Source organism: Phyllostomus hastatus, unplaced genomic scaffold, assembly GCF_019186645.2.
Source record: "Phyllostomus hastatus isolate PE091 unplaced genomic scaffold, TTU_PhHast_1.1 phas_contig_152, whole genome shotgun sequence".
NCBI classification, from domain to species: domain Eukaryota; kingdom Metazoa; phylum Chordata; class Mammalia; order Chiroptera; family Phyllostomidae; genus Phyllostomus; species Phyllostomus hastatus.
In genome coordinates, this window is record NW_025333622.1 from 15,887,764 (window position 1) to 15,915,075 (window position 27,312).

At 47.6% G+C, this 27,312-nt stretch overlaps 1 protein-coding gene across 1 annotated transcript in view; it reads left to right on the plus strand.

The window, feature by feature from the left end:
- CACNA1C (calcium voltage-gated channel subunit alpha1 C) overlaps positions 1-27,312 on the plus strand; it is a 627,765-nt gene that overhangs the window by 49,329 nt on the left and 551,124 nt on the right. The window contains exons 2-3 of the mRNA XM_045830427.1: positions 6,125-6,446; positions 10,862-10,967. Coding sequence (XP_045686383.1) covers positions 6,125-6,446; positions 10,862-10,967 — 428 coding nt within the window. The remainder of the gene's footprint in view (positions 1-6,124; positions 6,447-10,861; positions 10,968-27,312) is intronic.

Genomic DNA, 27,312 nt, shown 5'->3' on the forward strand with positions numbered 1-27,312 from the left:
CCAAGACACAGTATCTTCTCTGTGTGAGTTTCCTGGCTATCTTTGTAATGCACTAGATAGAGAAGATTAATGGCCTCCTGTTTTCTAGTTTTGGCCTTTAATGGGCAGAGAAAATGTAGTTGCTGTTTCAGGTTGGCTGCTACACTCTTAAAGGGAATGTAGGCCCCTGTCATTACAATGAGATGACAGACAGCAAGAGCCAAGTGGGATTCTGCAGAGATCTTTGGTTGAAACCTGGCTTGAGTGAAAGCATTTCCTTTCCAGTGTAGGGATTACAAAGTGAGAGGATGGGCAGGGCTTTAGGAGAAATGCATGTGCAGCTCTCTCCTTTCCAGGGATGAACTGCTATTTCTTGCTCTTTGTAGGTCAGTCTTGGTTGTAGTTGTGTGAACAAAGACTAATCATTGGTAGTAATCTCCTTTGTGCATATCTGAAGGAACTGAGGGAGGCAGTGCCTTTTTCCACACATGCGCCTAACTGGGGTTCCCTTTATGATGCTGGGGGTTTGGGATCTCTCTTGAAGGGTAGAATGGAGCAGGGAGATGGGAAGCACACTGGCAGCCAGTGTTTGAGCTCTATTGACCAAGAGTGCAGAGGCAGAGTTGGAGGTTTTGAGAAAGAATCATTTAAGCCCCAACCTGAAGTGTGAGAAGGAATCACCAAGCAAAGAGCAGTGGGAACGACATGTTCAGTATGTGCAAAGGTACAATGGCGGACAAGAACTGAGCATGTGTGAGGGGTGAAGTGAGGCCAGTATGTCAGGGGTGCATGAGACCAGCCAAGAGACAGATGAGATGAGCTCAGAGAAGTGGGCCAGGGCCAACCTACACAGGCTTCATAAATCACGTACAGTCTGGATTTTGAAGAGATTTAACTAAGAGAATGACAGGGCCTGATTTATGTTTTTTTTATTTCTGAAAGGTCACTCTGGCTGCTGCATGGAGATTGGATTGGGGATAGGCAAGAGAAATGAGAGAAATGTCAGGGGGCCACTGCAATGTTCTGGGCAAGAAATGGACAGTGGCCTGCTCAAGGGAGGTGGCATGGGAGGTGGAAGTCACTGCTCGCAACCTCTGCTCTCAGATATTCTCCCCCACTACCACATCTAAGAAGTTAGTGCAAGGGCCTCAATGAGCCCATTCCTGAGGGCATAGACAGGCTGACTCTCACGGTGTTGCTGAAGTCTACCTGTTGTTCACCTTCATCTTTATCATGTCATCACTGCCAGTACAGTCACTGGCAAAAAGATATTGAGCATCTTCTGGGGTGTGGCCTTGGATCAAGTGCTTGGATAGAGGTGGATTAAAGGGAAAAAAATTTACCTTTCATCACTGAACACCTGCTAGGCCCTCAGCACTGCCCCTTATCCCAGAAGGGAGTTGGGTACCAAGGAAGCATAAGCCACTGCCTCCTGACTTGGACTCCTCTGTGGACTTTGCATAGCAGAATGACCTGCAGCTGACAAGTTTGTGTTGGGGTCTTGCTCTCATCCTGTTTGCTTGGAGAGGCAGCAGCTTCTATGTGTGGGAGGAGGGAGCTGCTGCTGTCTTCAGGGGAGCTCAGCCATTTGACAAATGGGAGTCATTTTCATAAGTACGAGAAAGGGATCACTGCTGTGGGCATCCACCTGTTTGTGTGGGGCCTGATTTTCTGAGCTGCTGCTCTGGGGCTCGTTCAGGGATGAGAGCATCAGTGGAAATAGTCTAGTAAGGCAGGAGCCAGAGCAGACTTTAAAAGTGGCATCTTTTCAGCTGGCAACCAGGAATCAGAGCTTTGAATTAGCTTTATAATTTGAAAATTGGTCTCTTTGCATTGGGTGGTTTATTTTGTGCTAACAAAAGCCATCAGGGACACAATACTGCTTGCCTTTCCTCCGTGGCACTGCTCTGAATTTAAAAATGTTGAGCCTGAGATGGAGTGTTTCCATTCTTGGGATTTTTGGAGAGTTGTGCCTCCTTGTCAGGGGGGACCTGGTAGTACACACAGAACCTTTAGCCTGGTTGGGGAAACTGCTTTGGAGAAGAGGAAGCCAAGCTGGGCCTCGGAGTACAGCACGAGTGGAGGAGCCTCAAGGGACTGTGCCTGGCTCACCTGTGCGTGGCTTTGTGTGGCAGTGCTCTTGATCGTGTCACAGGGCTGCAGCAGTGCTCAGACCTGCCAGGACCAAATACTGAAGACTGTTTCTTTGTCCTCCAGCGAGGGAGAGGTTGACATTCCATTTTCCCCCACAGGCTTATTCGTATGTGCTTTCTCCAGATGGTGTGCTTCAGAGAGGTCCTTTTGCTCTGGGAACGGTTCACAATGGAAATGAGGTCATGCATGGCGTGGGGTGGCTCAGAAGGCAGCCTACTCCTCTTGGCTCTGTGCAGCCCTGGCCATTTAGTGCTCAGAAGCTGTGGGCTCTCCACCCCACATACAGCCTTTCCAAGGCCATGGACATGCTCTTGCACTGGTGCTTTCTGCCTTTTTTTCCTAGCATTGTCCAAATACTCCTTGGGTTTTGGTACTAGCAAGTAGTGTGAGAGAGAGTAATGAACAGTACTTGGGGGTGAGTACAGTGATTAGAGTGTGAAGACAGTTGGAAGGTGTGAAGTGTTGAGAACTTGTTGAGGACCCAGTTGGGGCCTGGAAAGGCTGACGGAGACATGGCTGATTTTATGTAGGTGGGGAAGAGGAGAAGTCACTCCAAGAATAAAATAGTTTCTTAAGCATTGTCAGTGCCTAACAGGGAGCCCAGGAAGGAAAAAGGACATACCACAGATTGAATCAACACAATGACAGTTGCAGCCCAGTCTGGTGAACCCAACTGTACTTGAATAACAATAAAAAAGAAAAAGACAAGAGATAAGGTTGGGCTCAGTCACTCCAGTGCAGCAAATAGGAACAGGGCCACCTTCCACTTTCATTCATCCCAAAGGTGCCCAGGGCTGGTAAAGGGACTGTTCATGTAGCTGATGCTGTCCCACGAAGGATTTACATCCTTCATATAAATGTAAAGGATGTTCTTGGGGTCAGAAATGCAGCCTCTTCAATCCCAAGGCCCATAAACCAGTAGGCGGTGTGTGCTTTGCTTGTGGCCAAGTATGAGAGCACACACATGTGTGTGTATGTGGACTGTATGTGTGAGACCTGAGGAGGCAGAGTGTAGTCTGGCATTTAACTGTGAGTCCTGTGTGTGCTGCAGAAATCTTCCATTGTCTCACTTGGTTTCCTTTAATGAGTCATATGCTTCTTTTCTCATGTGTTAAATGGAGATACTCCTGTTCGCTGGTTATTAAAGCAGTTCTTGTGCTTCAGGTACCTTTGTTAATGTAAATCATCTCCCCTAATTTTTTCCTCTGGGGGTCTTATAAGAAAGGGGAAGGCTCAGCCGTCTTGGGGTCTTCCTTGCTTGCTCTATGCTTGCTCTTCACATGGTGAGTGTAGAGATGTATGTAGAAGATGAGACTTTTCCTAGGAAGTGTTGGGTTCTCCATGATTCTCACGTTCTTTTTAATATACTTTACCCCTGGGGGTGCAGCAGCTGCCTGGAGTAGCTGGGCAGAGAGAGGGCGGAGGGAAGGCAGAGGGCAAACATACGGTGAGAAGGGAGTCAGTATCATGGTGAGAACACAGCCACGGATTGAGTACAGCAAAGAGGCAGTTTACCAGTCCTTAGGGGTTGGGGGTGGGGCTCTAGTGCTACAGGGTAATAGTGAGGAGGCAACTGTCCGGGGGTAAGCAGTCAGTTGACCAGCTGGTATTATTGAAGACCTAATGTGCTCATCTTGGTATCACACAGGGTGGTGAATACGTGGCATCTGTGATACCATTCCCTACCCTTGGTGCCCATGCAGACATCACTAATCTATCATGATATGCTTTCCTGTTGTACTTGGAAAAGTCTCAGAATCCTTTAGGTACAGCATTTTGGACAGTGGTGCCAATCAATTGGCATGAGAGTGCAGACTTATTGCCTGTCAGTGGTGTGATGATGGAAAGAACATAGACTTTGGAATCTGGCAGAAATGACACCTGAGCCAGGTTCAAGCTTTGTGGCACTGAGCAAGCATATTAGGCCATTTTTCATTGTCAGGGACAGAAACCTAATTCAAATTAGCTTAAGCTGTTACTTAAATACTAAAAGCAGAAAGTTCAGGGTAAGGCTGTCATCATCAGGCATGGCTAGATGCAAGGGCCCAATGACATTGTTAGGGTCTGTCTCTAGGACAGGCATTCTCTGGGTGAAAATGTTCTCACTGGCTGAGCTGGGTCACGTGTTCATCTCTGAACTGGTCTCTGTGGAGTGGAGGACAAGGCTGGTGGTGGGGATGAGAGGGTCCAGAAAGCAGGTCATGCTGGGAGCAAAAGTTATCTTAAAATCAAACATAGAAGAATTAGCTTCAGATAAGAGATGGGGAGAGCTGGCTGGCTGGTAAGGTGCCAAGTGTTCATCCGAGTCCTGGTGAGTTTCAGTGAAGAGAGGTAAGGGCTCAGCAGCTCCCTGGAAGGACCTTATATACACTGAGCAGAGGGAGGGTGTCAGTGGGGGGACTTGGAAGCGATGCCTGTGCAACTGGTCTGCCTGCTCCAGCCGCCATCTTCCAGGCAACTGGACATGGTATCCCGATGCTGGGCAATCTGCCTACAGTAGCACCCCATTTCCAGCTGCCTCTCTTGATCCTGAGGCACCTGGGCAGTTGACAGGTCTCAAAGGCATGCTTCTGTTCTGAGGCCATTCAAGTTTGGGTCCAGGCTGAGCTGATTACTTGGCAAACCTTGTAGGATTCTGGGGGAGGCATCAGGCTGATGAGACGGAGTATTGTGGGGTCTTGGGGCCAGTCTTGAAGGCTCTGGTTGCCTTTAAACCAGAGCACTGCAGATGTCCCTCCTCTGGATTTCACTGGTTCCTACTCAGGTTTCCTTCCTGCAGTGTCTCTCTCTACCCCACCTTGTCAGCTCCGCCACAGGGAGGGCTTGGCTAGGTGGTTCTGGCTTGGTGTCTTTCATGTGGTTGCAGTCAGATGGTGACCAGAGCAGCTGGGGGCTGGCTGGGCGTCTGTCTCTCTGAGTGCATTCTCTCCATGTTGGGCTGATGGGCTTTCTTAGGGCCACCAGGCTGCTCGTGGGGTGTTTGGCTTCCCCTAGGGCCAAAGAGTTGGTGGATGCAACATTACCATCACTTTTGCTGTACTTTATTGGTCAAAACAGTTGCCACAGGCCAACCCCATTTCAGGAGGAGAGGGTATAGATCCTATTTCTCAAGGGGAGGTGAATGTCAAAGAATTGGCTGACATGATTTAAAACCATATGCCCTGCACCAGCTCCTGTTAAACCAGCACTCAGTGCCCCGATGTGTACCTGGGTGTAACCTTGCTTTGGTCTGACCCCATCATTGTATTATACTTATTTTTATTTTTTGGATCTGAAGTGCAGAGATTTGAGTGAATCATACTCTTCAATTCATTGTGCATTTGCCATTATTGATTCATGTAATGGCTTTCTTATTCACTTCATTCATTCATTCATTCATTCATTTTTCCTTTTTATCTCAGTATCTTCCTCCCATTTTTATAACCTTCCTTAAACAATCATTCTATTCTCTTTAATGGATATCATTTTAGTTATGTATTCTTTTTTCCATTTTCTTTTTAAAATTTAAATTATTTTATTGTTGTTCAATTACAGTTGTCTGTATTTTCTCCCTACTCCCCTGCACCCCCTCCAAACCCACCTCCCTCCCTTGTTTCCACCCTCCCCCTTGGTGTATTCTTATATAAATGTATTGTAATTTATACATACTGCATTGTGTGTTTATCTTTTTCTGTATTCTGGCTTTCTCTAGCGCTGTTTCTGAGGTCCATGCATGTTGTAATGCACACATCTCATGTCTTATCTGCTGGGAATTAGGCAGTGGGACCAGAGGGGGGGAGTGACATTCACAAGGTCATACAGCTGAACCAGGGCTAGAACAGATTTCCTGACTTTTTTTTCAGCATCACACACTAGTGTTTCCATGTGCGTCCTCCAGACTGCAACAGTTTGATATAAGGTTTTTAAGTAACTGTGAGACTGGGATACAGAGCTTATTACAAGCTTTCCTGTTTTCTCCCTGGTGACTGTTGTCCTCTGTCCTCTCCTACAGGTTCCAACTATGGGAGCCCGCGCCCAGCTCATGCCAACATGAATGCCAATGCAGCGGCAGGGCTTGTCCCCGAGCACATCCCCACCCCAGGGGCAGCCTTGTCCTGGCAGGCAGCCATTGATGCGGCCCGGCAGGCCAAGCTGATGGGAAGTGCTGGCAATGCGACCATCTCCACGGTCAGCTCCACACAGCGGAAGCGGCAGCAGTATGGGAAACCCAAGAAGCAGGGCAGCACTACTGCCACACGCCCACCACGTGCCCTGCTCTGCCTCACTCTGAAGAACCCCATCCGGAGGGCGTGCATCAGCATTGTCGAATGGAAATATCCTTTGTGCCCTGGTCTGGGCAGGGTATGCATTCCTGGAGCCCCAGTGGGGCCAGCTCCCCATGGCCTACCGGCCAGGGAGCTGTGTTGTCCCTGCTGAGCCTATAAAGTGGTTATCAGACCCACTGCATCTGCTGGGACCTGTTAAAATGCAGAGTTCTAGGTGCTGCTCCAGACTTAATGAATCAGAATCTCTGGGGATAGGCTCTGGGAATCTGCTCATGTAACAAGCCCCCTAGGTGTTTGTTTCTTTTCTTTTTCTTTTTTTCATATAATAAGCAATATTTGAGAAAATGAACCTAACAGGTTATGACATATCCTCTTACTCAGCTGAGCCTGCCCAGGGACCCACTGGTGTATTGGGTTACTGGTGGCTTTGTGCTGCTGCCCCATAACCTTCCTTCCACTTCACGGCACTGGCACAATGTGATGACCTCCCTCACTCGAGGGTGAAGGAGCCTAGGAAATTCAAGACAGTGGTGGTCAGTGACTCCAGGTCTTGGTTCAAGGACCTGGAACAGTGGTTCTCAGCCTGAGCTTCATCTTAGCATCACCTGGAAAATTGTAATAATACACAGGTGCCTGAGCTCCACCCAGGCATATTTTAAAACTCTCCAGGTGATTCTAATGTGCAGCCAAAGTGAGAACACTGGCCTGCATTATTACACGCAGATCCACTTTGTATGGAAACCAGTGACTAGGCCCTTGAGAGAAGATAGCTTTGAAAGGTGGGGCTCTCACTGTGGAATTACAGGCCCCTTGACATCATGTTAATTGTGGATAGAGATGGCAAGGACCTTAAGTATCAGTAGGTCTATCCCTGACTTTCCCTGGTGATGAAATTGAGTCCCACAGGAGTGACTCTCTAGGTCATATGGTCAGTGACAGACAGGACTAGCACCCTGGGACTTAGTGTGGGGCATTTTTTTAGTGAGCATTCATTCAGACAGGGCTATGGTGGCACTGAAAGTTCAGGATGGGGGTGTTAGGTTCCATTCACGAGTTTCAGTGGAAAGATTTAGAAGTCTTGGGTAGTGGTTGAAAGGTCAAAGAAGATGTCTTGGGGAGAAAAGAAACCTTTTTCTCAGCAGGAAATGTTAGCTCTATCAATGTTTGAACCCCTCAACTCAAAAGTAACTTTGGGAGAATACAGTTCAAGCCAAGTGGCTTCTCCAGAGCAGGCTAGTCTGTCCTGAGTGGCCAAGTATGGTCCTGGTTCCCAGATGACGGTGAGAGCTCAGTTCGCGTGGCCCTAGCAGGCCACTGTCATAGCTGCTCACTGAGAACTGTGGAGTGGGAGGGCTGGGGACCCTGCCTGTCAGGCCTTCCTAGACAGGGGATACTGAGGCCTGGAGAAGCTGCAAAACTTGTCCAGATCACACTGCTGGCAACTGACAGTGGGGCTTCAAACCTAGGTGCCCCAACTCCCAAATCTATGCACTCCCCACACCCTGCACGCCCATAGCACAGAAGAGGTACTAGGGTGGTTGTTCAGGGAATGCCATCCAGCCCCACTTAGTGCATAGTGGATCCTGGGTCTGGGGCCTAAACACCCATCCCCTTGTGGCCCTGGCACCTGAACCCCTGGAGCTTCAGTTTCCGCAGTTGGCTCCCAAAGTGTTAAATCTCCCTTAGGAGACATGTTCCATGAGTAGTAGTTAATCTCCTGGGACGAATGGGTCCCTGAGTGAGTGACATACAAAGCCTGGGAAGAAAGGAAGAGAGGGAGGTGACAGTAATACACAGGGCAGGTGGGGGAGGAATGGAAGAGCCAGGGCTTCCTAATGGAAGTGTGTGAGGCACTGTCCATGGAAACTGGTCAGGAAACGCAGGAGTCAGTGGCTGTGTTAACAAGGTAGTTGCCCAGTGTGCCTGCCGGGGGCCACAGCCACCTCTCTGCACTGCCCTGCCACACTTGGGCAGAGGGGTGCTGCAGCCACCCTCCTAGGGAATGTGTCCTCCATTGAGGGGAGAGGAAGGAGACCCAGCCTTGCAGTGCTGGTGGGTGGCATTCCCAGATAGCCTTTGACGGGTAGCTGACAGGTAAGGAGATGGACTGATGTACTAGCCAGTCAGTGTTCTCGAAAGAGTGGAATCTGACACTGTCATTAAGAAGAGGTAGCAGTTTAAAAAATGGTCTGGTTTTCCTGGGGTGACAGAACACTCCCAGGGCCTACCTGGTCTACTGCAGCTGATGGCTTTTCTTATCTGCTTGATTGGTTTCTTTACTCATCATCTCCCCCAGCTTTAGTCTGTACTTTCAGCATAAGGTGATGGATGGATAGCCTGAATAGGGGAGGAGGTGGAACTTACAATGTAAGAAACATCCCAGCTGTGGCCCTCACCCACTTTGGTGAGCAGCCGAGCTGACATTTTGAGGACTGAATGTGTGAGGTCTGGCTCAGTCGAGTTAATGTGTCCTTCCTCGCCCTGATGCGGGAGCACAGAGGATCAGGTTATTGGAATGAAATTGGTCAGCCTTTGTACTGAATACCATTCTCCTAAGGAGGAGGGGAAGGGGCATGTGGTAGGAGGGCTAAAAGAACCAGCTTCCTTAAAATGCATCAGGATAACTTCAGGATAGATCACTGTAGAAATGTCCTCACAAGCCCAAACTGGAGCCAGGCTTTCTGGGTTTGAATTCTACCCTTCCACGATCTTGTGACCTTGGACAGGTTAACCTTCAACCTTTCACTTAAAAATGGGGACAACAATTGTTATGTTCTACTCAGGGTGTTTGTGTAGAGCAGTTAGAACAGTGTTTGGCACAGAATAAGTTCTCAGTAAATATTAGCTGTGCCCTTACTGTTACCATCACCATTGTCATCATCATCATCATCACTTGTTCCTTGGCCAACTCAAGGGGCAGCGGGTGTGTTGGAAAAGATGAGTCAGTAGGTTTGATTCTGGTCCTGGCTCTGCTGTTTGCCAGCTTGGGATCTGGGAGAGATTGTTTTATTTTCTATGTTTGTCAAGCTGGAAGGTTGGGCAGGCCCACTGTGTGCCTTATTCCTGATGCCAAGACACATAGAAAATAGCAACTTTCATGAGGCATGCTCGGTGAATGGACCTTCAGCTACACTCATGGGGCCATGGGGGATCAATAACCAGCACACTGGCAGGGAAGCCTGGACTAGATAATCATTAAGATTCCTTCTAGGCTCAGAGATCAGAGGCCATCTATGACAGGGGAATGTTAGTCCTGGCTGGTCAGGACCTGCTGTGGGGTCTTAGGAAAGTTTCATAGGCTCTCTGGGCCTCAGAGGTTTAGACTAGCTGATCTTTGAGTCTCTTCCTGCTCCAAGACTTGTTAACTTGGTGATTATGGGTTTTGTGTCCTGGGAGATGAAGCTGGTTCCTTCTCCCAAGAATCTGCATCCTCTTCCTCTTCCCCCTGTCAAGCTCCATGGACTAGCCTGAAAGGGGTTGGGGGAGGTGGGGCTGGAAGAGCATCAGCTGGGAGCTTCCTCTGAAGCTTCCCCTTTCTGGTCTTCAGTTGTGGGTGCTGGGTGGAAGGGGTGGTATCCCATGAGCTCGTTTCCCTCCTGACGTTGTGTCCCACTCTGTTTTGATAAATAAATTCAGGCACAGCATCCTCCCCGAGTGCACTGCTGCCGGAGAGTGGGCCTCATCCCGCTAGATCCCTGCACATATGCTGAGGGCAGAGGGCCTAGAACGTAAGCCTCGCCTGCGGGAGGCAGGGCCGCCAGAGCCTGGAGAGGTTTTAGGCATCCTGCGTGGAGCTGTGCCCTAAAGACAAGGTGGCTGCCCTACCCTAGATGCACAGCACACCTACTCCTGTGCTCTTGGGGGCCCCGAGGCCCTGGCCATCTTTAGGTTCTCTGGAAGCTATCAAGGACTAAGGCAGAAAGGAAAAAAAAAAAGCACTCTAAACTTCAAATTAAAAGATTAAAAATAAAATCTCCAAATTTCAAATGAAAAATCTTAAAAGTCTAGTTTCTGCCTCCAGTCCCCCTCTGTCTGGCCTCTCCCACCCCAAGGAGCACTGTCGCTGGTGGCAGCACGTACCCACCCACTGGAGAGGGGTGCCTGGGGCACTCAGGGCCTGGCCGGAGTGGGCCCTGCTCTTTGAAAGCAACCTGAGCACACATGAGGGGAATGAACTCCAGTGCAATCTAAATAAATACAAGAGGGGAAAAAAGTTTTTAGAAATCTGTGTTTACTCTGGCACGCGACTGGCCTCCACTGCTTTTGACATATTAGGAAAAATTTTGGCGGGGACCCATTAGAAGTACTTAAAAAGGCATATGTTTCTTTTCAGAATACAAGGGGTTTGGAATGTATTGTTTAAACAGGATTCTTATGAGTCTTTGATTCATTTAAAAACATATATGTATGTTTGTTTCACTTGTGCTTTCTGCAACATTAACTTCCTTAACTCCCTTCCTCAGACCATTTGAAATCATTATTTTACTGACTATTTTTGCCAATTGTGTGGCCTTAGCGATCTATATTCCCTTTCCAGAAGATGACTCCAACGCCACCAATTCCAACCTGGTAAGTCCACCGTCCCAAGTCTGTGCTTCTCGGCAGAGGACCGACTTGAACTGCGCGGCTTCACGTTGGAATGTGAGAGAGCAGGGAGACACGTGTGAAGACGTGTGCGAGGCGTGTATAGCAGCGCCGCTGCGCTCACATCTTGGGGCTGTCGCGCTATTCATTCGACCCAACACCTGTTTTATCACAGCTTGTTTTCAGAAAGACTACTCCAGCGAGGTGGTAGTGTGCTCTGGGTGGGAGTGTGAGTGTGTGTGTAGCGGGTCTTCTGGGTGCTGCCACGTGCAGCCTGCGTCGCTGGGCAGGGGATTGCAGAGTGAGCTTTTATTCTCTGACCATTTGTTGTTTTTTAGGTGCCTTTGTTCATTCGTAGGGCTTCGTTAGGTGGTCTGCAGCATTGTTGCATGATAAATAATTTCTAGGAAGCTTTTAGGAAAGTTTGCTTTTGCAGCCAAGATATATTAGTTAAAAAGGTCTTATTTTCTTGGGAAAGGCAGCTTTCCATTTGGACTGTTGGGAGGCCAGTGCTGGCAATTTGGGGTTAGAATCTGTCCATGGAAAAAGCGTGGAGAGTGTTTACTTTTGGCTGAGCGTGAAGTCATTACAGAGGCCTTTGCTCCATCTGGGCATGGGAGGAATCGAGCTCCGGAATGCGGCTGGCAACCCTGGGGCACTTGGGGAAAATCTCTCTCGCCTCCCCCCGTAGAGACACTCTCACTCTGTGAGTCCCGTCTTCCCATGTCTCCAGCACCTTCCCTTGATCAGCAAGACGGGACTGTCAATCGAGTTCCTTTCTGACAGAAGCAGCAGGGTTACAAGTTCTCCTTTCCATTGTTGCCAGTTGCTGCTGACTTCATGGGTGTAATCTATTGCCTTTTATCCTTTGACATTTTCTTTGGCCCCTTCAGCAAGTAAGTCTGATGCATGCTTTAAACTTCTCTGCCATTTCCCCAGTCTCCCAGTTAGCCCCCACTCTACATTGGGTAAGGTGTCTGGCGGGAGCCAGGCTCCGTGTCTTCTGGCTTGGCTGGGGCTGTGTGTTGGGCACCACAGCAGGCCAGTGAGCAGGGAGCAATGACGTGGCTGGAGTCAGCAGGCAGAGCATTAGCTGTAGTCCACACAGCCTTCTGAGGTGTGACCTCATCTCTTAACAGGCAAAGAATTTTTACTCTGTTAAAATAAATGTAAGCAAAGCATCTCCCAAATGGCTGCTGGAAAAGCAGGCACTCCTTCCACTGGTGATACTACATCTTATGTGCCTCTAGTCTCCCCCACCATGATCCTCCAAAATGCTTACAGTTTAGCAGTTAATCTGCAACTAAAAAAAAAAAAAAAAAGAATCCATGTGTTGTTCTGAAGGCAGTGAAGTTTTGGGTCTACTCTAGGCAGAAGCAGTGCTGAAAGTAGGTAAAGGAGTTTGGTTTTGTCTCAGGCTCCAGAGATGGCCACGTAACTGCCTGCACCCCAGAGTTCCCGGGAGGGTTGGCAGGGCCACCAGGGAGCTGCAGCAGAGGGAAGCCAGGGCTGGCAGATCCATGAACCCTCTGCCTCCGGAAGCAGAGGGTCTGGCCGGAGAGTAATGGTTATGCTGGATTACTCTGGAGCTAGAGTGAGGTTGTCAGGTATGGAGAATGCTGTAGGGAACATTTTTTTTTAATCCTCACACAAGAATATGTATTTATTTATAGAGGAAGGGGGAGGGAGAGAAACATCGATGTGGGAGAGAAACATTGACTGGTTGCCTCTCATACACACCCTGACCAGGGATCAAACCCAAAACCTAGGTATGTGCTCTGACCGGGAATCAAATCCATAACCTTTTGGTGTATGGGACAATGCTCCAACCAACTGAGCCACCCAGCCAGGGTAGGACTATGGTTTTTTAAAATCACATCACAGAGTAATGGAAGTATTCTAAAACTGGATGGTGGTGATGGTTGCACAACTGAACAACTTTACTAAAAGTAATTGAGTCATATTTAGAATGGGTGAATTTTATGATATGTAAATTATACCTCAATAAAGGTTTTTTTTTTTTTTAGAATAACATCAGCATGCAAGCCCAAGCTTTTCAAGTGGCAGGCTTGTGTTACCTTTGGTTCCTCTGTTCCTTCCAGATGAAGGGTGAGGTAGATGAAGGGAGAGAGGTGGTGGGGACAGGCAGTGAACATTGTCGGTGACATTGCACTAGGAATTGGTGGGTGCAGAAGAGAGTGTGGGAGTTTGAAAAGGGGCTTCTAGTTGCTGAGGCAATTCCTACCTCTTTCAAGCCATGTGTTGGGCAGTGATTTACTAAATTAAGGAAGCATAATCAAGGTTCTTCCATCTGAAACACACATGCACACATGCAGCACCCTATTCTGCTAGCTCTGTCCTTGAACTTCCTTTCCTTTGATGGATGCATACACAAATAAGAAAAAAAATTTTTTTTCTGAGGAAGAGGCTGCACTTGCTACCTCTGCCAGTTTGGTTTTTCTCTCTCCTCAGCTCCTTGCTCTCTGCCTTCCATCCCCACCTCTGGAATGTAATAGATATGGATCTCAGTTGGCAAACTCAGGAGGGAAAGAAATGTAACTTGTTTTTACTTTCCTATAACTGAACAAAATGTCTGATTTGAACCTTCATTTGGCTCGGTGGCATAAGCCTCATCTCTGTAATGTGGGGCCCTCAGCCCCTTCCCTGGAGTTGTGGCTTAGTCCTGGGGACTTCTCTAGGGCCCCTGCATTGTGGGGTTCTTGGCATGGTCGGTCCACACTGTTAAGATGGCCTTGTCCCTTCTAGAAGGGCCTTGGTCCTTCATCCGTGTGGGCAGAGTGGCCTCTTGTTTGCCAACTCAGGGTCTCTCTGACTCTAGATCTCTTCATTCCTGGGACTGTGGGAATGGAGAGTGGAGAAGATCCAAAGGGCCCTTTTGCAAGGACACCCTGCAGGGTGTCACTCACTCTTGTTTCTTTGCTGATACTCTCCTGTTTGCCATCTTGGGACCTTTGCACGGAGTCCCCCAAGAGGCTCCTCCAGTGGTCTTCCAGACTGTCGTCAATGCCCTGACCTACTCTCAAACTTCAAAGCCACAGTCTGACTCCCGTTCTCTGCTGTTGGACTGTGTCATACCTTCCCTGTGACAGCGAAGGCCACTGACTGGATGGGGGAGTACAGTGGTCAAGCAGTATTAGAAAACACCTGTAACAAACAACCAAGTGAACTCCACATCAGCTTACAGATCAGGATATTGTTCTGCTCCTCGGACATCACCAGTATGAGTGTTATGGTCTGGGCCCCCCCTCCCTCCCCTCTGCAGCATCTTCTGTGATTAAATATCCCTTTGCAAAACTCTTATCCCCTGACTTTGGGACAGATTACTGTTAAGTCTCCTGTCTCTCTCACCATTTTTTCCCTGTTTCTTCTAGCTTCTTTCTCTGCTTCTGTGGGAATTTCTATTAGGGTTCTCTCCTAGCCCTCTTACTTTCTCTTTCTATACTCTGCCTTTGGTGAGCCCAGCTGCTTCCACAGTGTTACATTCCATTTCTAGGTAAGTTGTTCCCAGACTTATGTTTCCAGCTCTAAGCTCTTTCCAAAGCCTGGACCAGAATTTTCTACAATAAAGAGGCCAGGGACCAATGCATTCATGCCTGAAACCAGTTTGATTACTATAACCACATGGAAAGCTTGGGCCATATGGACTCCCATGCTTTGGAGCTCTGATTCAAATTTAGTAGTTCTGGGACATGGCCAAGGAATATACATTTAAAAAATTCTTCATTGTGGAGGCAAATGTGGGGGTGTGGTGGGGTATTAATGGTCAGTCAGTTTTGAGAGCTGCTGGTCTCTTGGATAGAGCAGAATTTGAGTTGGGCAGACATTGGTTCAAACCTTGGCTTCTCCACTTTGTAACTGAATCTTAATCAGAAGTTGCTTAGCCTTTCTTGGCCTCAGTTCCCCAGCTTGTTAGATGGAGAGGATGTTCCATCACAGGGTCCTGGGGAAGAGCGTAAGGCAGACAGTGAAGTCCCTAGTGTGTTCTTGGCACACAGTTGTATGTGCCAGAATGTCTTGCAAACATCCGTGCTGAGAGTCAGACACTATGTTTGGGATACTTCAAGAGGCATATCTTGTGTCTAACAGGAAAGATAAACATGGTCTTATAAGGGGCCCAGGTATCAGGGAGAAAGCACTGCTTTTTTTCTTTTTGCTGTTGGGAAGGACATAAGAGAAGCCTCCCAAGGCTTCACATGGGAGGACACATTTGGATTGCATCTCATTTAAGAGGTGATTTCCAGACCAAAAGGGGCATTTCAGGCTGCAGTATGCACATGTGCAAAGGTTCTGTGGTTGTACCCTTCATGACCAAAGGATAGTGTATCAGCTTCTAGTAAATAAAAAGAGCCAGATGATGGCCTGTGCCAGTGGTCAAACTTAACTGCCGGTGATGAGACCCTGAAGATTTGCAGAGCAGGAGAGTGCTGGTTCCAGAGGTATATTTTAGAAAGGGTGCTCTTTCAGCATGAGGGAGGTAGCCCAGAGGGAGGCCCCACTGTTTGTGGTGAGAAAAGGAAACTGCAGAAATCTAGATGATAATGACAACAAGGATAGAGAGGGAGGTGGTGGATTTAGGAGGTAAAGGTGCCTGGACTTGTGACCAGTCTGATGTTGTGGACAAAGGACAGAGCTGATTTCCAAGGTCGTAATGTGGGTAACCAGGTGCCATTAACCAGGATGTCTTCAGGTGAAAAGCCAGTTAAGAGGAAGGGAATGAGGGGTACAATTTGTGATTTATTAAGTGAGGAGTCCATGGAACATGCAGATGGAAATGTCTGACAGTTAGTGGAAATAAGTCATGAGTTCAGGAGACAGTTCATGCTGAGAGAGATATGGGAGAATAGGAAGACGGGTGGGGGAAGCCCCTAACCTGGGTCAGAGCACCTGTGGCAGGGTGGAATGTGAAAGGGGGTGACCCCCATGGCTGGGACCCCAAGAGCACCAATGTGGGCAGAGTGGGCGGAGGAAGAGGAGGATTGACCTGAGAGGTAGGTAGGTGGGGGAATCTGAGCGAGTACTGTCTTAGGAGCTAAGGGAACAGAGTGTTCAACAGTACAACAGAGGGACTGGTTGCTCGTGCGAACTTGTCTTTGTGACAACTTGAGATCACATATGAGAGAATTGGTCAGACTGGGAGGACAGGAGCTGGACTCGGGGCTCAGTGTAGGACGAAAGGACATTTGTCTGCATTTGCAGCATCACTGAGGCCAAGGAATAGCAGATGCACAATGAGTATTCGTTGAGCTTCGGCGGCTGAAACATTCCTCTCGTTATACCAGAACATGGTCTCCAAATCATTTAAGTACCCCTAAAATGGAGCATGAGAGCTCCCCCACTAGTTTCATTGTACTTTTACATTTCCAAAAATTATTGCTATTTGAGAGTCCTGCTATGAGAAACAGCAAAGGAGAGATGCTGATGCATCAACAGCAGTGGTTCTCAAACCTCAGTGCACAAGAATTGAACAGAGAGTTGGTGAAAATGCAGATCCCCAGCCCCTGCCCCCCAGAGATTTCCATCCTGTGAGTCTGGGGTGGGCCCCGGGAGTCTGCATTGTTGATGGGTTCCCCTGTGCATCTGACGCAGAGGTGGAGGCCTGCTCTTTGAGAATGGGGACTGCGAATGTGGCCATTGTGTCCACACTCAGCTCTCTCCAGTCTGCCCTTGTCTGACCACAGCTCTTTCCAGGAGAAAGGTGAGGTGTGCCTGCTGCCCAGAGGTTTCCCACTCTTTTAGGTTCAAGAATAATCTACTCAGCAAAGCACACTCACACACTGGAATTAGGAAAGAGTCTTCACACACGCTTGCAGACTCACATCTGTCCTTACCTTGGCTCACGCTTTCTCTCATAGCTTTCTTTTCTTCCACATGCTTACTACAGTCCCTATTTATGTTTCTAGCACTTTGCTTTTTTCTCTTTTCAAGAGATGAAAAGCATTTCAGTGTAGAATTTTTAAAGATCTTTTCCTCATTATTTATATAACTGTTTGTTTTATGCTCCATCTCACATACTTTTGCACCCAAATCCATCATCTTTGTGCTTCTCCTCATGCTAGTGAAGCATAATGAAGCCTACACTGGCCTGTGACATGATGTTTCTTTCTTCATTATTCACAGTCTCGTTATTGGCAATGCCACCTACTCTGCAGTACATCATTTATAATACAGCAACTGTAAACCCTTTCCACCAGTAGCTGGTGCCCAGGAGGTAAATTGTATGAAGTCTGTTCAACAACTTTGTGAGCAGAGTGACCTCATTGTGTGTGTGGAAGACTAGTTCTCTGCAAACCCCAAAGTCCACCAAGGCTTGGCTTGAGTGAAGTATTAAGAGAATATATTTGGCATCTGACCTTGTGCAAAGATAGTGCTGTGTACTTTTTGAGCAAGAGCCAGGCTTTAACTGGAGGTAGAGGAGAGAAGGGAAGGAGTAGTTTTGGGGCTGGCTTTTCTTCAACTTAGGCATGTAAGAGGAGAGAGCTCAAGGGGAGTGGCATCATAGTCAGGTTGTGAAGATTAAACCAGTTAACAGAGGTAAAGTACTTTAAAAAATGCCTGGCATAGGCTAATGTGTGTTGTCTTTTAGGACTAAAGCCCCTCCCCTCTGCCAGGTTCCTGGGGGTAAGTCAGGATTGGAGGCACTTCAGGACAGCTTTTGTCTGAGGAGGGTGGGAGAGGAGACTGGAAAGCTCCTGTTTCTGGCAACTCTAATCTGGCAAGACTGGCACGTGTCTGTGCACACCTTACCCTGTCTCACTACTACATGGGGAGAGAAGCAGACATGCATTTGTGGCAAAAAATGTGAGCCTGAAGGGAGAGCTCTGGGTGGCCCGTGGGGACCCCACCACTCTCCCCCACCGGTGTTTCATGCCTAGAACAATCCTACTCATAGTGCAGGGAGCGGGGGTGCACTGGAGGCACTGTGAAGATGAGGTTCCCCCACTCCCAGGCAGTGCTGGATTGAAGACCCTCCCAGGGGGTCCTGCATTTGGACCACCATGAGTTCTGAGATGAGTCTGGGGTCTGCCCACTGGGCTCTGAGAGACACATGCAGCCCCAAGTCAGAGCCCCTGTGCGAGAAGTGAATAGAAATGCCAGTGGGGTGTCCCTAATCATCCTGCTGTGATTTCTTCTATCATCAGGTTTGCCTGAGAGCCAGAAGTCTTTGTGGGGCTTTCATGCATCAGTGATAATGATCATAACAAAACACAATTTATTGTTGTTCTCTTGTATGTGTCATCCTAATGCACCAGGCACACACACACTGCAGAAATACTAGGGTCATAAAATACACTAAAAGATAATTGCAGATTATAAACCACACAGCTATTGCATCTTATGCTAATTCTCTCTGCTGGGTGGTGAGAGGGAGAGAAGGGATGGGAGAGGCAGCTGGAGAGGGTGTTTTTAGATGAGAGAATTAGGTTGACATCATGGGTTGGGGAAACTGAGTAAGATCTCCACTCTGGGATTCTGATTGAACTGGTCTCGATGGGACCTGGGCATAGGTATGTCATAACAGCTCTTCTGGAGCCTGGGTGGCGGGTGCTGACCTGGGAAGCAAGACCCGAAATGCGTGGTCCTAGGTCAGTCACCTAACCTCTGTGTTCGTGTCTCTTCTGTCAAGTGGACTAATAAAACTGCTCAGTCATAATAATGACCTTTATTGAGGGACTGTCAGGTGCCAGTGCTTTCCATACAATATTCCTCATTCCCACAACAATAAATTATATTATCTATTTGTTTCCTTGAGTGTAGAGGATTTACCCCTCTTGGTCATTGCTGTTTCCCACCAGTCACTGGCACAGGCCAGGCTCTTATAAATATTTGTTGAGTGAATTCGTGGGTGGATGAGTGAACCCTGCTGGGTAGTATACCTCTGTTTCAGATGAGGACATGATATCCCATCATATATAGAAGTAAAGTGACTTGGGGAGTGAGTGACAAAGTTGTATTTGGAACTTGGGACTGTACGAAGTCATTTCTTGGACTATTGGCTCTGTTCTCTGGTGCCTGTAGGGTTGCTATGAGCATAGAATGAGGTAGATGTGAAAACGTTTCAAAGATTAAACACACTGTGGCAGGTATTAACAGATATTTAAAAAAACTTGGCTGTATTGCAAAATAAATTTGGTAAATGCTGAGGTAGCCAAATTTAAACAGGTTACTTTGTTGTAAGACTTCTCAGAGTCTCCAGCGTGGTTCATGAGTTTTCTCTATGCAGACACTGTCCTGAGTGCTTTGCATATATTAATGCAGTTAAGCATATCATAACCCTATGAAATGGGGTTACATGCAGATGAGGACACTGAAGCTCAGAGTGGAGTGAATCAGTTTGTCCCAGTAAACATTGCTGTGAAGTGATGACACTGTCATGTAGATACAGGCGATTGTATCCAGGTGTGTGTTCTTAACCATCATGCTGCAGCTGACCCCCTCTGTGTGAAGGTGCCCCAGAGCTCCCTGGACCAGGCAGGGTGTGCATGAGCTTTCCAGCCCCTCCTGCTCCCAGATAGCTTGAAGAATGGTATTCTTTGGAACATACTGTAGTGAGTATGCTGTAGTGATGCAGTGGGTTGCAACCATAGACAGATGCCATAAGGACTGAGGCCATAAGACAAAGGACAGAGCTGGGCAGATAAGGGAGGTTGCAAGGCCAGTGCAGTAACGGAGAGCAGCAACGCCTAGCAGGTGATGCAGCAGGACCTTGGTGTTTAGAGGGGATTGCAAACTCCGTGACAAGAGTTATGCTTCCTCTAATCTGTGTAAATCTTAGAGTGCCTGGGGGATTGGTTTGACTCAGTGTTTCCTGATTAAATATTTCAGAGAAGCCATTGTCTGCTCCACATTTGCCAGCAGGTGGGGTGAGAGGAGACAGTGCTTTGAAGTCTAAATGTGGTGATTCCTCTTGCTCCACTTGACCCACCGGTATTGGAGGGAAATGTTCTTTTTTTAACACTTTATTTATTTTTAGAGAGAGGAGAAGGGAGGAAGAGAGAGAGGGAGGGAAACATCAATGTGTGGTTATCTCTTATGCACCCCCTACTGGGGACCTGGCCTGCAACCCAGGCATGTGCCCTGAGTGGGAATCTAACCAGCGACCCTTTGCTTTGCAGTCTGGTGCTCAATCCACTGAGCCACACCAGCCAGGGCAGGAAATGTTCTATATATATAGTCACACTCTATGTAATGGAACCCCTTTCATGTACCAAGCTCCTTTTATTTTGAGTATATTTGAAGAAAGATCTTCTAGAATATAAAATGCAAATACCTGAATAATTAAAAGAAAAATTCTGAACACATTGCATCCTTTTACTGGGCAGCACAATCATTAGAAATTTCAGTCACTGAACCTGCTGTAATACTGTGAGGTCCCTGGGAGAGAGGAGGTACCTCACCTCCTGATGGGCCCAGCACCTTGTTTGGACACGATGGTCACATGTCACACCTGGAGGGTCTGCCTGCACCAGTACTGACCCTTTAACTCGCTGCTCCCTCTCTCCTTTGGGCTTGGAAACAAGATCACCAAATCTGTTATAGTTATATGCAAAGTAAGAGTAAATAGATTCTAAAAACATAGAGCAAATAGATTCAGACTGAGGAGACACATTTTTGAATAAAGTGCATTAGCTTTAATTTATGGAGTTTATGACATTGGTTTTGGCTTCTCAGAAACCTTGCCCCCCCCCCCCCCCTTATACCCTTTGTTCTTGCTGGTTTCTGTGTGATTGAGGCTGTTAGAGCCGTGCCCTTTGACTAATGGTGATAGCAGCATTAACATCCACACTCACACTGCCTGTGCTCACACTGTTGGCACTGTTCTAAGAGTGTCACAGTGCTAACTCATTCAGCCCTCTCAACAACCCCAGGAGGCTTGTGTTTTTGTTAAAATCATCCCCTTTTCAAGATGAGGAAAATGAGGCACAGAGAAGTGAGCTGACTTGCTCCAGGCCGCTCAACCCTGAGCTGGTAGAACGAGGATTCCAGCCCAGGGGTGTGGCTCCCCAGTCTGTGCTCTTGACTGCTATGCTGTGTGGCCTCCCAAGGTGTATAAGGGAGGAGTTTGCTTAGAATATGGCCCTTTAATTATTGGGATGTCAACTAACATATGTAACATGTGATGATCTCCTTACCAAGGGCCACCAAAGGAGGGGTGGCAGCAAACCTAGGGGATGGAGCCCTCAGATGGTGCTGTGTTTGCGAAAGTCTTAGGGGAGTGGCCCCAGAGCCCTTAGTCCATGCCCTTTGGAAAGTGTGTGAGGTAGATGAGGAGTAGGCTCATTTCCATCCACTGCTGCCCAAGTGGGAGACTTGGCTTTGAGGTCCTTATTCTCCCAGGGACCAGTGATTCCTATTAACCAAGATCTCCCACCAGATAGGCCCAAGGTCTCCTCCTGAATAAATGAGAACCTTGAGTTGGAGTGGGGGACTCAGAATCAGCCCAACTTCCTGAGATAGGCTTAAAACCTGAACGAGCTTTCTTGGAGACTGGATCATTGGACATAGGTCCTGGGAGCTACTTGGGCCCACATTGGGACTCTGGGCTCTCTTGGGACCCCACTCAGTGGAGTGGAGTGGCAGGGCCAGGAGCATCAGATGTCAGGGAACTCAGTGGCACACAGCTCCAGGTGAGAGCCACATCCCTTTCACTGCATAAGACTTTGTGGGGCCCGTCTCGTGTCTATGCCCTTAACTGGTATGCTACGTGAAGACCCTGTGGGCCCTGGCCTAGACCACAGGGTGGCATGAGGGGCAGCAAGAGAGTCTGAGCCAGCAGTCATGGTTCTGGGTGCTAGCACCTTATTCAGCCACTGACTTGCGGCCTGGCCTTGTCACTTGCCTTCTCCAGACTTCAGATTTCTTGGCTGTGATATGAAGATATGTTCCATCTCACTGTCATGGAAGGCTCAGATGAGAACATGTGTATAAATGCTCTTTTATCACAATAACTATTATTACTGTTGTTAAAACTAGGCAGATTATTCTGTCTCTGATTTGTTTACTCCTTTTTGTCCTGGTATGTTCCTTTCTCTGTGAACCTTCTTCCTTAGCCTTCTCTCCAGATAACTTGGAGATGCAAAAGGACTAAAATCTAAGCTCCAAATTTAGTTTTGACCTTTCTGAGCTGGATGCTGAGTGGTGTGGCCATGCTTGCTGCTGAGACCTTAGCTGGGCTGCTGGACCCTGGGAAAGCCAGGCAAGGGGACTGCTTTTGTGTAAAGGCCTGGAACCAACTGTCCCCTTGCTCAGGGAGCAGCATGTTGTTTTTTCCTTGAGTCTAGTTTAAGTATGGAACAGCTGAGTGTAGCTGAAGTGTGGCCTTGGAAAGACTCCCTCCCCATCATCTGTGAGCCCTTAGGAACAGGGTCGGACACTGAGTGTACGGAAGGATGGGTGTGCCCACCAGCAGCTCTCCTGAGCAGTATGGAGGCTTTGACCAATCTGACCACAAGTGCTGTAGGGCTCATGGTAGGGTTGGGTTGTCACAGGACCAGGGAGCACAGACCTCAGATTCTGGTTATAGGACAGAGGCCAGGCAGCAGAGGGTGGATATTATAGTTGAGGGGTGTGTATATACACTGTTCAAAATGCAGCTGTATTTGAATCGGACAGGGTTGTGAGGATAGACCTTAATAGAGAAAGGCATGGGAGATCAAAATATGACTCTGAGCCTCACCCTTGCCAGGCTAACCAAAGAGTGTGGGTGGGAGAATGGCCTAGGCAGTGGTGAATTCCCCACCAGCTGGCGAGGCGGCTCCCGCTTTCCCAGTCCATTGGAGGTACATTCCAAAAGCTGGCGCATTGTGAACAGCAGCCCGCCTCTGACCGACGTGCTGTGAAACTCTAACAAAGGGGTTTTGCTTCAAGCCACTGAGTTTGTGTTAATTTGTCATGCAGCAGTGGAAAACCAGTATATCCTCTCTCTCCAGTTCCCTCTTGTACTTAAACACCAGAATTGCTGGACCTGAGTAGGTCTCTTCCCCTCCACTTTGGGGCTTCTGCCCACATTGTTTCCTCCTGGATCACCAATTCTTCCACTTTGCCCAGCTAAATGCTGCTGGTTCTCCCACACCGCTCTCTGGAAGCCTTCTCTGCCCCCAGAAAGCAACTTTATGTACTTGTTCTTCTGGCTGAGTATTATTCATCCTCAAGGCACAGACTAGAAGTCACTTTTTGTAGAACACTTTCTCTGCCCCTCCACGTTTCCATGGCATTTTAAGATGTCCCCTATCTAAGTCCTTTTGATCTGCTTGCTTGCACATGTCTCTGACAGTCTTCGTTTCTACAGCTGCCATAAGTTACCACAAACTTGGTGGCTTAGAACAACAGGATTTTTTCCTTCTCACAGCTCAGGAGGTCAAAAGTGCATACCAAGGTGCTGGCAGGGCTGGTTCCCCTGAGCACACCAAGGGTGCATCTGTTGTGTGCCTCTCTTCCACCTTCTGGTGTGGCTGGCAGTGCTCATGTTCATTGGCTTCTAGACACATCACTCCAATCGCTGTTCCACCTACACGTGACCTTCTCTTCCAGGTGTCTGTCTCTCTGTGTCCCAGTTTCCATCCTCTTATGAGGGGACAGTAGTCGTTGGATTTGGGCCTACCCTGATCCAGTGTAACCTCATTTTAACTCAATTACGTCTGCAAACACCCTGTTTCCAAATAGAGTCACATTCACAGGTAGAGGGGTTGGGACTTGAACATACCTTTTTGGGGGACACATTTCAACCCATAGCACTCACCAACAGTAAGCTGCGTGTGAGCAGGGCTGACATCTGTGCAGCATCCAGCATGGAGCCACCATACCATATGAACTCACTACCTATCTGCCGAGTGCCTGGCTGTGCAGTGAGGGCATGGGGGCTGGCAGGGTGGGCTCCTGGTGCCCTGTTACAGCAGAGCTGCCTGATGAAGCTCAGCTTGGATGGCAGAGAAGTCCCACTCTGAGGATGTGAGATGTTGGTTCAGTCCTGTAGCTCAAGACCCCCTCCTGCCTGTTCTTTCTTGTCTCCTTCGCTCACTAGCCTCAGATATGTGCCCCCGAGAAGGGAAACATGCAGCCTGAGCTAGAGGTCACAGCAGGCAGAGTCCTGACATCTCCTCAGTTCCTTCTGGTTCCAGTGAGTGGGAGCGGGGAGCTCCTTCAGGGACACAGAGAGGAGCCTCGGCTTCCTATTTGGTTCTGTAAGCATTGTGGCTGACCAGTGCAGGCCTGCGTCTCCCCTCCTCTTCCCTGGCACTCAGAGCTGTGCAAGTGGGTTTGGCAAAGGCCTCCGTGGTGACTTGTTTGCCAAGGTTCAGTCCAAATGGAGAGAAGCTCTCGGCATACCTGTGGCCACTCAGCCTGCTGCTTCCATGGGATGTGGACAAGGGGCTCCCAGCACCTTGATGTGGACTCTGTTCCAAGGACAGTGCTTGGAAGATAGAATGAAATTAGTGAGTGTTTGCTGATGAAATAACTGAGTGAATTTGTGAAGATGCGTTTATGGGTGGTGTGTGTGAAACACAGACCAAGAGTCTGGAACCTGGAATTCCAGATCTTTCTCTGCTCACTAGTGCGAAGACCTTTGGCAAGTGTCTTGGCCACTCTGGTCTCACTTGTTCATTTCTCATAATCCAGGAAGAAGGATCATATTTCACATGATCCTTTTATATTTTCACATCTGTGCTTCTTTGCCTGACAGGTAGACCCTGGACTTGGTATCAGTGTAGTTATTCTTATATTCATTCAGGAAACACTTACTGAGTGTCTGCTTATACCAGGCTAGGGGCTGGAAACACAGAATAGGCAGAAACAGACAAACTCTGCCCTCAAGGAGCTTACTTTCTGTGATGCCACTCAGTAAACAACTAGGCAAATTAACAAGATAATTTCAGAGCATAACCAATGCTATGAAGAAGTACGTACGAGAGGCTAAGGAGACAGTGTTGGGGAGGGGTGGTAGGCAGCACGGGCCTCTGTGAGGACCTGTCCGTGAGCTGTTTTGTGGTGATGAAAAGCGCTCTGGACAGCCTTGATTGCCATGTATCTGAAATGTACTTGGTCCTTACCTGCCTGGAAGTAGGGCGAGGTCAGCCTTATGCAAGCTACAATCACCTGGTCCACATGAGGATCACATGGACCAGAAGCCTGTCCAGGTCTTTGGAGAGGTAATGTTAAAGGGTATCCACTCCTGTCCATTAGTCCCTTGTTTGGGAAATGCTGCCAGCTTAGCACAAGACTCAGGTGTGGGCAGTCAATCTTGAGGTGGGCAGTCTGGGCTGGTCCTGGCACAGCCACCACCTGGCCGTGTGCCCATGTGATGATTCCTGATGTGTGTGAAAGCTTCTAATGCCACAGCTCAGTGCCTTACATGCATCACCTCACTGAGTCCTCCAACTGCTACAGGAGATACAGGTGCTCTTATCCCCTGTGACAGAGAAACAGGCCAGAGAAGTGGATGACTTGCCTGGATGATTGCATCCGGCAGTAAGAACCCAGAGCTCATGCTCTTGGACTCTCTGCTGCTTTGGTAAGTGGCTTCAGTTGGCTGAGCCTCGGCTTCCTCATCTGTAATATGGATAGTGAGAGGATCTCTGAAGTCCCTTCCAATGCTAATGTTATATGAAGTCCTCTCATGAGTCAACAGAATATAAGCCATGGACAGTATCAGAGTACATATTCCAAAGGGAGGAAATGAAGGTATAATCAGTGCACAAATATAATTTTTAGCAATTGATCAAAAAAAGGGCATATCAAGGAAATACTTTCCTCCCCCACCCCTCAGTGGGACATACTATCTGTGCTGTAAATTGTGTCTTTAGTCTCCTTTAAAGTTGCCTAAGGATATCGGACTATAAATCCATAATCAGTGATACTAGAGTATTTGAAGGAAATAACCACTGTGGGCTAGTTGATTGGCCCATCCCAGCAAAGGTGAACAGAGCTTTACCCTGTCACCTGTGGTTGGCTCTGTGTGGGCATCAGGGACATACACTTCCTTCTATAGCATTGAGAAAGCAGAAATGAGACACATGGAAAAACTAGGGGCTAATCTCTAGGGTTAGTGGTAACATGATTAGTAGAAGGTCAAAAAAGGAAATAATTAGTGCGGAGTGAAGTGCTAGAAAAGGTTTTCCTGGGAGAAGCTGGGCTCAAGTGAAGCTTGGAAGATTGTGGAGGAATTGGCTAGAGCTCTGGTATGAGTGAAGGGATTCCAGGTAAGAAAATAGATACAATTCATGCAAAGGTACAATTTTGACATATAAACATGAATTCTTAAAGTTCAATCCAAGAACCTTCTTAGGGTGATCTGCATTCATTCATCAACAAATATTGAGCACCTACTATTTATAAAACACAGCCATGCTTAAGACACAGATGCATTTCCTGCCTCCATGGGACATTAGTCTATTTAAGGAAGGACAGGTATTCAGCATCTATCTAATTAAATAACTAATTATTCAATTATAATAGACTGCATATATTTTTAAAATAAAAATGTACTGAATGTTATCTAACAAAATTATAGGTATGCCTATATTTGTTTTAAATTAATATTTTAAGCTACTGACAAAACAAAACTGAAATGATCATTTTATTGTATGGAAGGGGAGGCTATATCACAAAGATGTCATTTCTCTTAAATTATGGTTAAAATGTTTTAGGGTAGGTTGTGGGTAGGGTAGGGTAGTATGAATTTTTCATCATACTAAAGTGGTTTTTAGATTATAAGACTTGAGACCTGCTGAATTAAAGTGACGAGGAATGAGGAGGAAATATAAATCTCCATGGAGGAAGGAAGGGACTGCAGTTGTTTGAGTAAGATCACACCTGTGATACGTATGAGGAGAGGGTTCCAGAAGGAGAGAGAGCATAGCCCAACTCTCCACCACCTTAGAGTCAGGAGGGCAGCACTGCACTGGAGAGATTGTTCACCAGGAAACTCAGTCAGTTTGCAAAAAGAGTTTCTGCATTTAGAGGGTGTTTTCATGGTCAGGAAGATGCTAAGCCTCCAAGTGCTGCCTGCTGTCATCAGGGTGATTTGAAATCCTGGGTTGCCAAAGTCACTTTTTCCTCTCTGTACTAAAGCTTGTTTAGTTTTGTAAAAAAAAATTTGTTATAGTAATTTTATCTTTTTGGAATCAGGAGGGTTTTCTGCCTGAATCAAATGATTTTTATTCTTTTCCTTTTCTCCAATGTAAGATTCTTGGGTTTGGCCTTTTGGAGCTAACTAATAAAACTCTGTGTTTACTCTGATGGGCCTTTCCTTGTAGTTAGATCTGTTTTATGTCACACAATTGTAATTCTATAAATTGAAATAAACTTTTCTTAA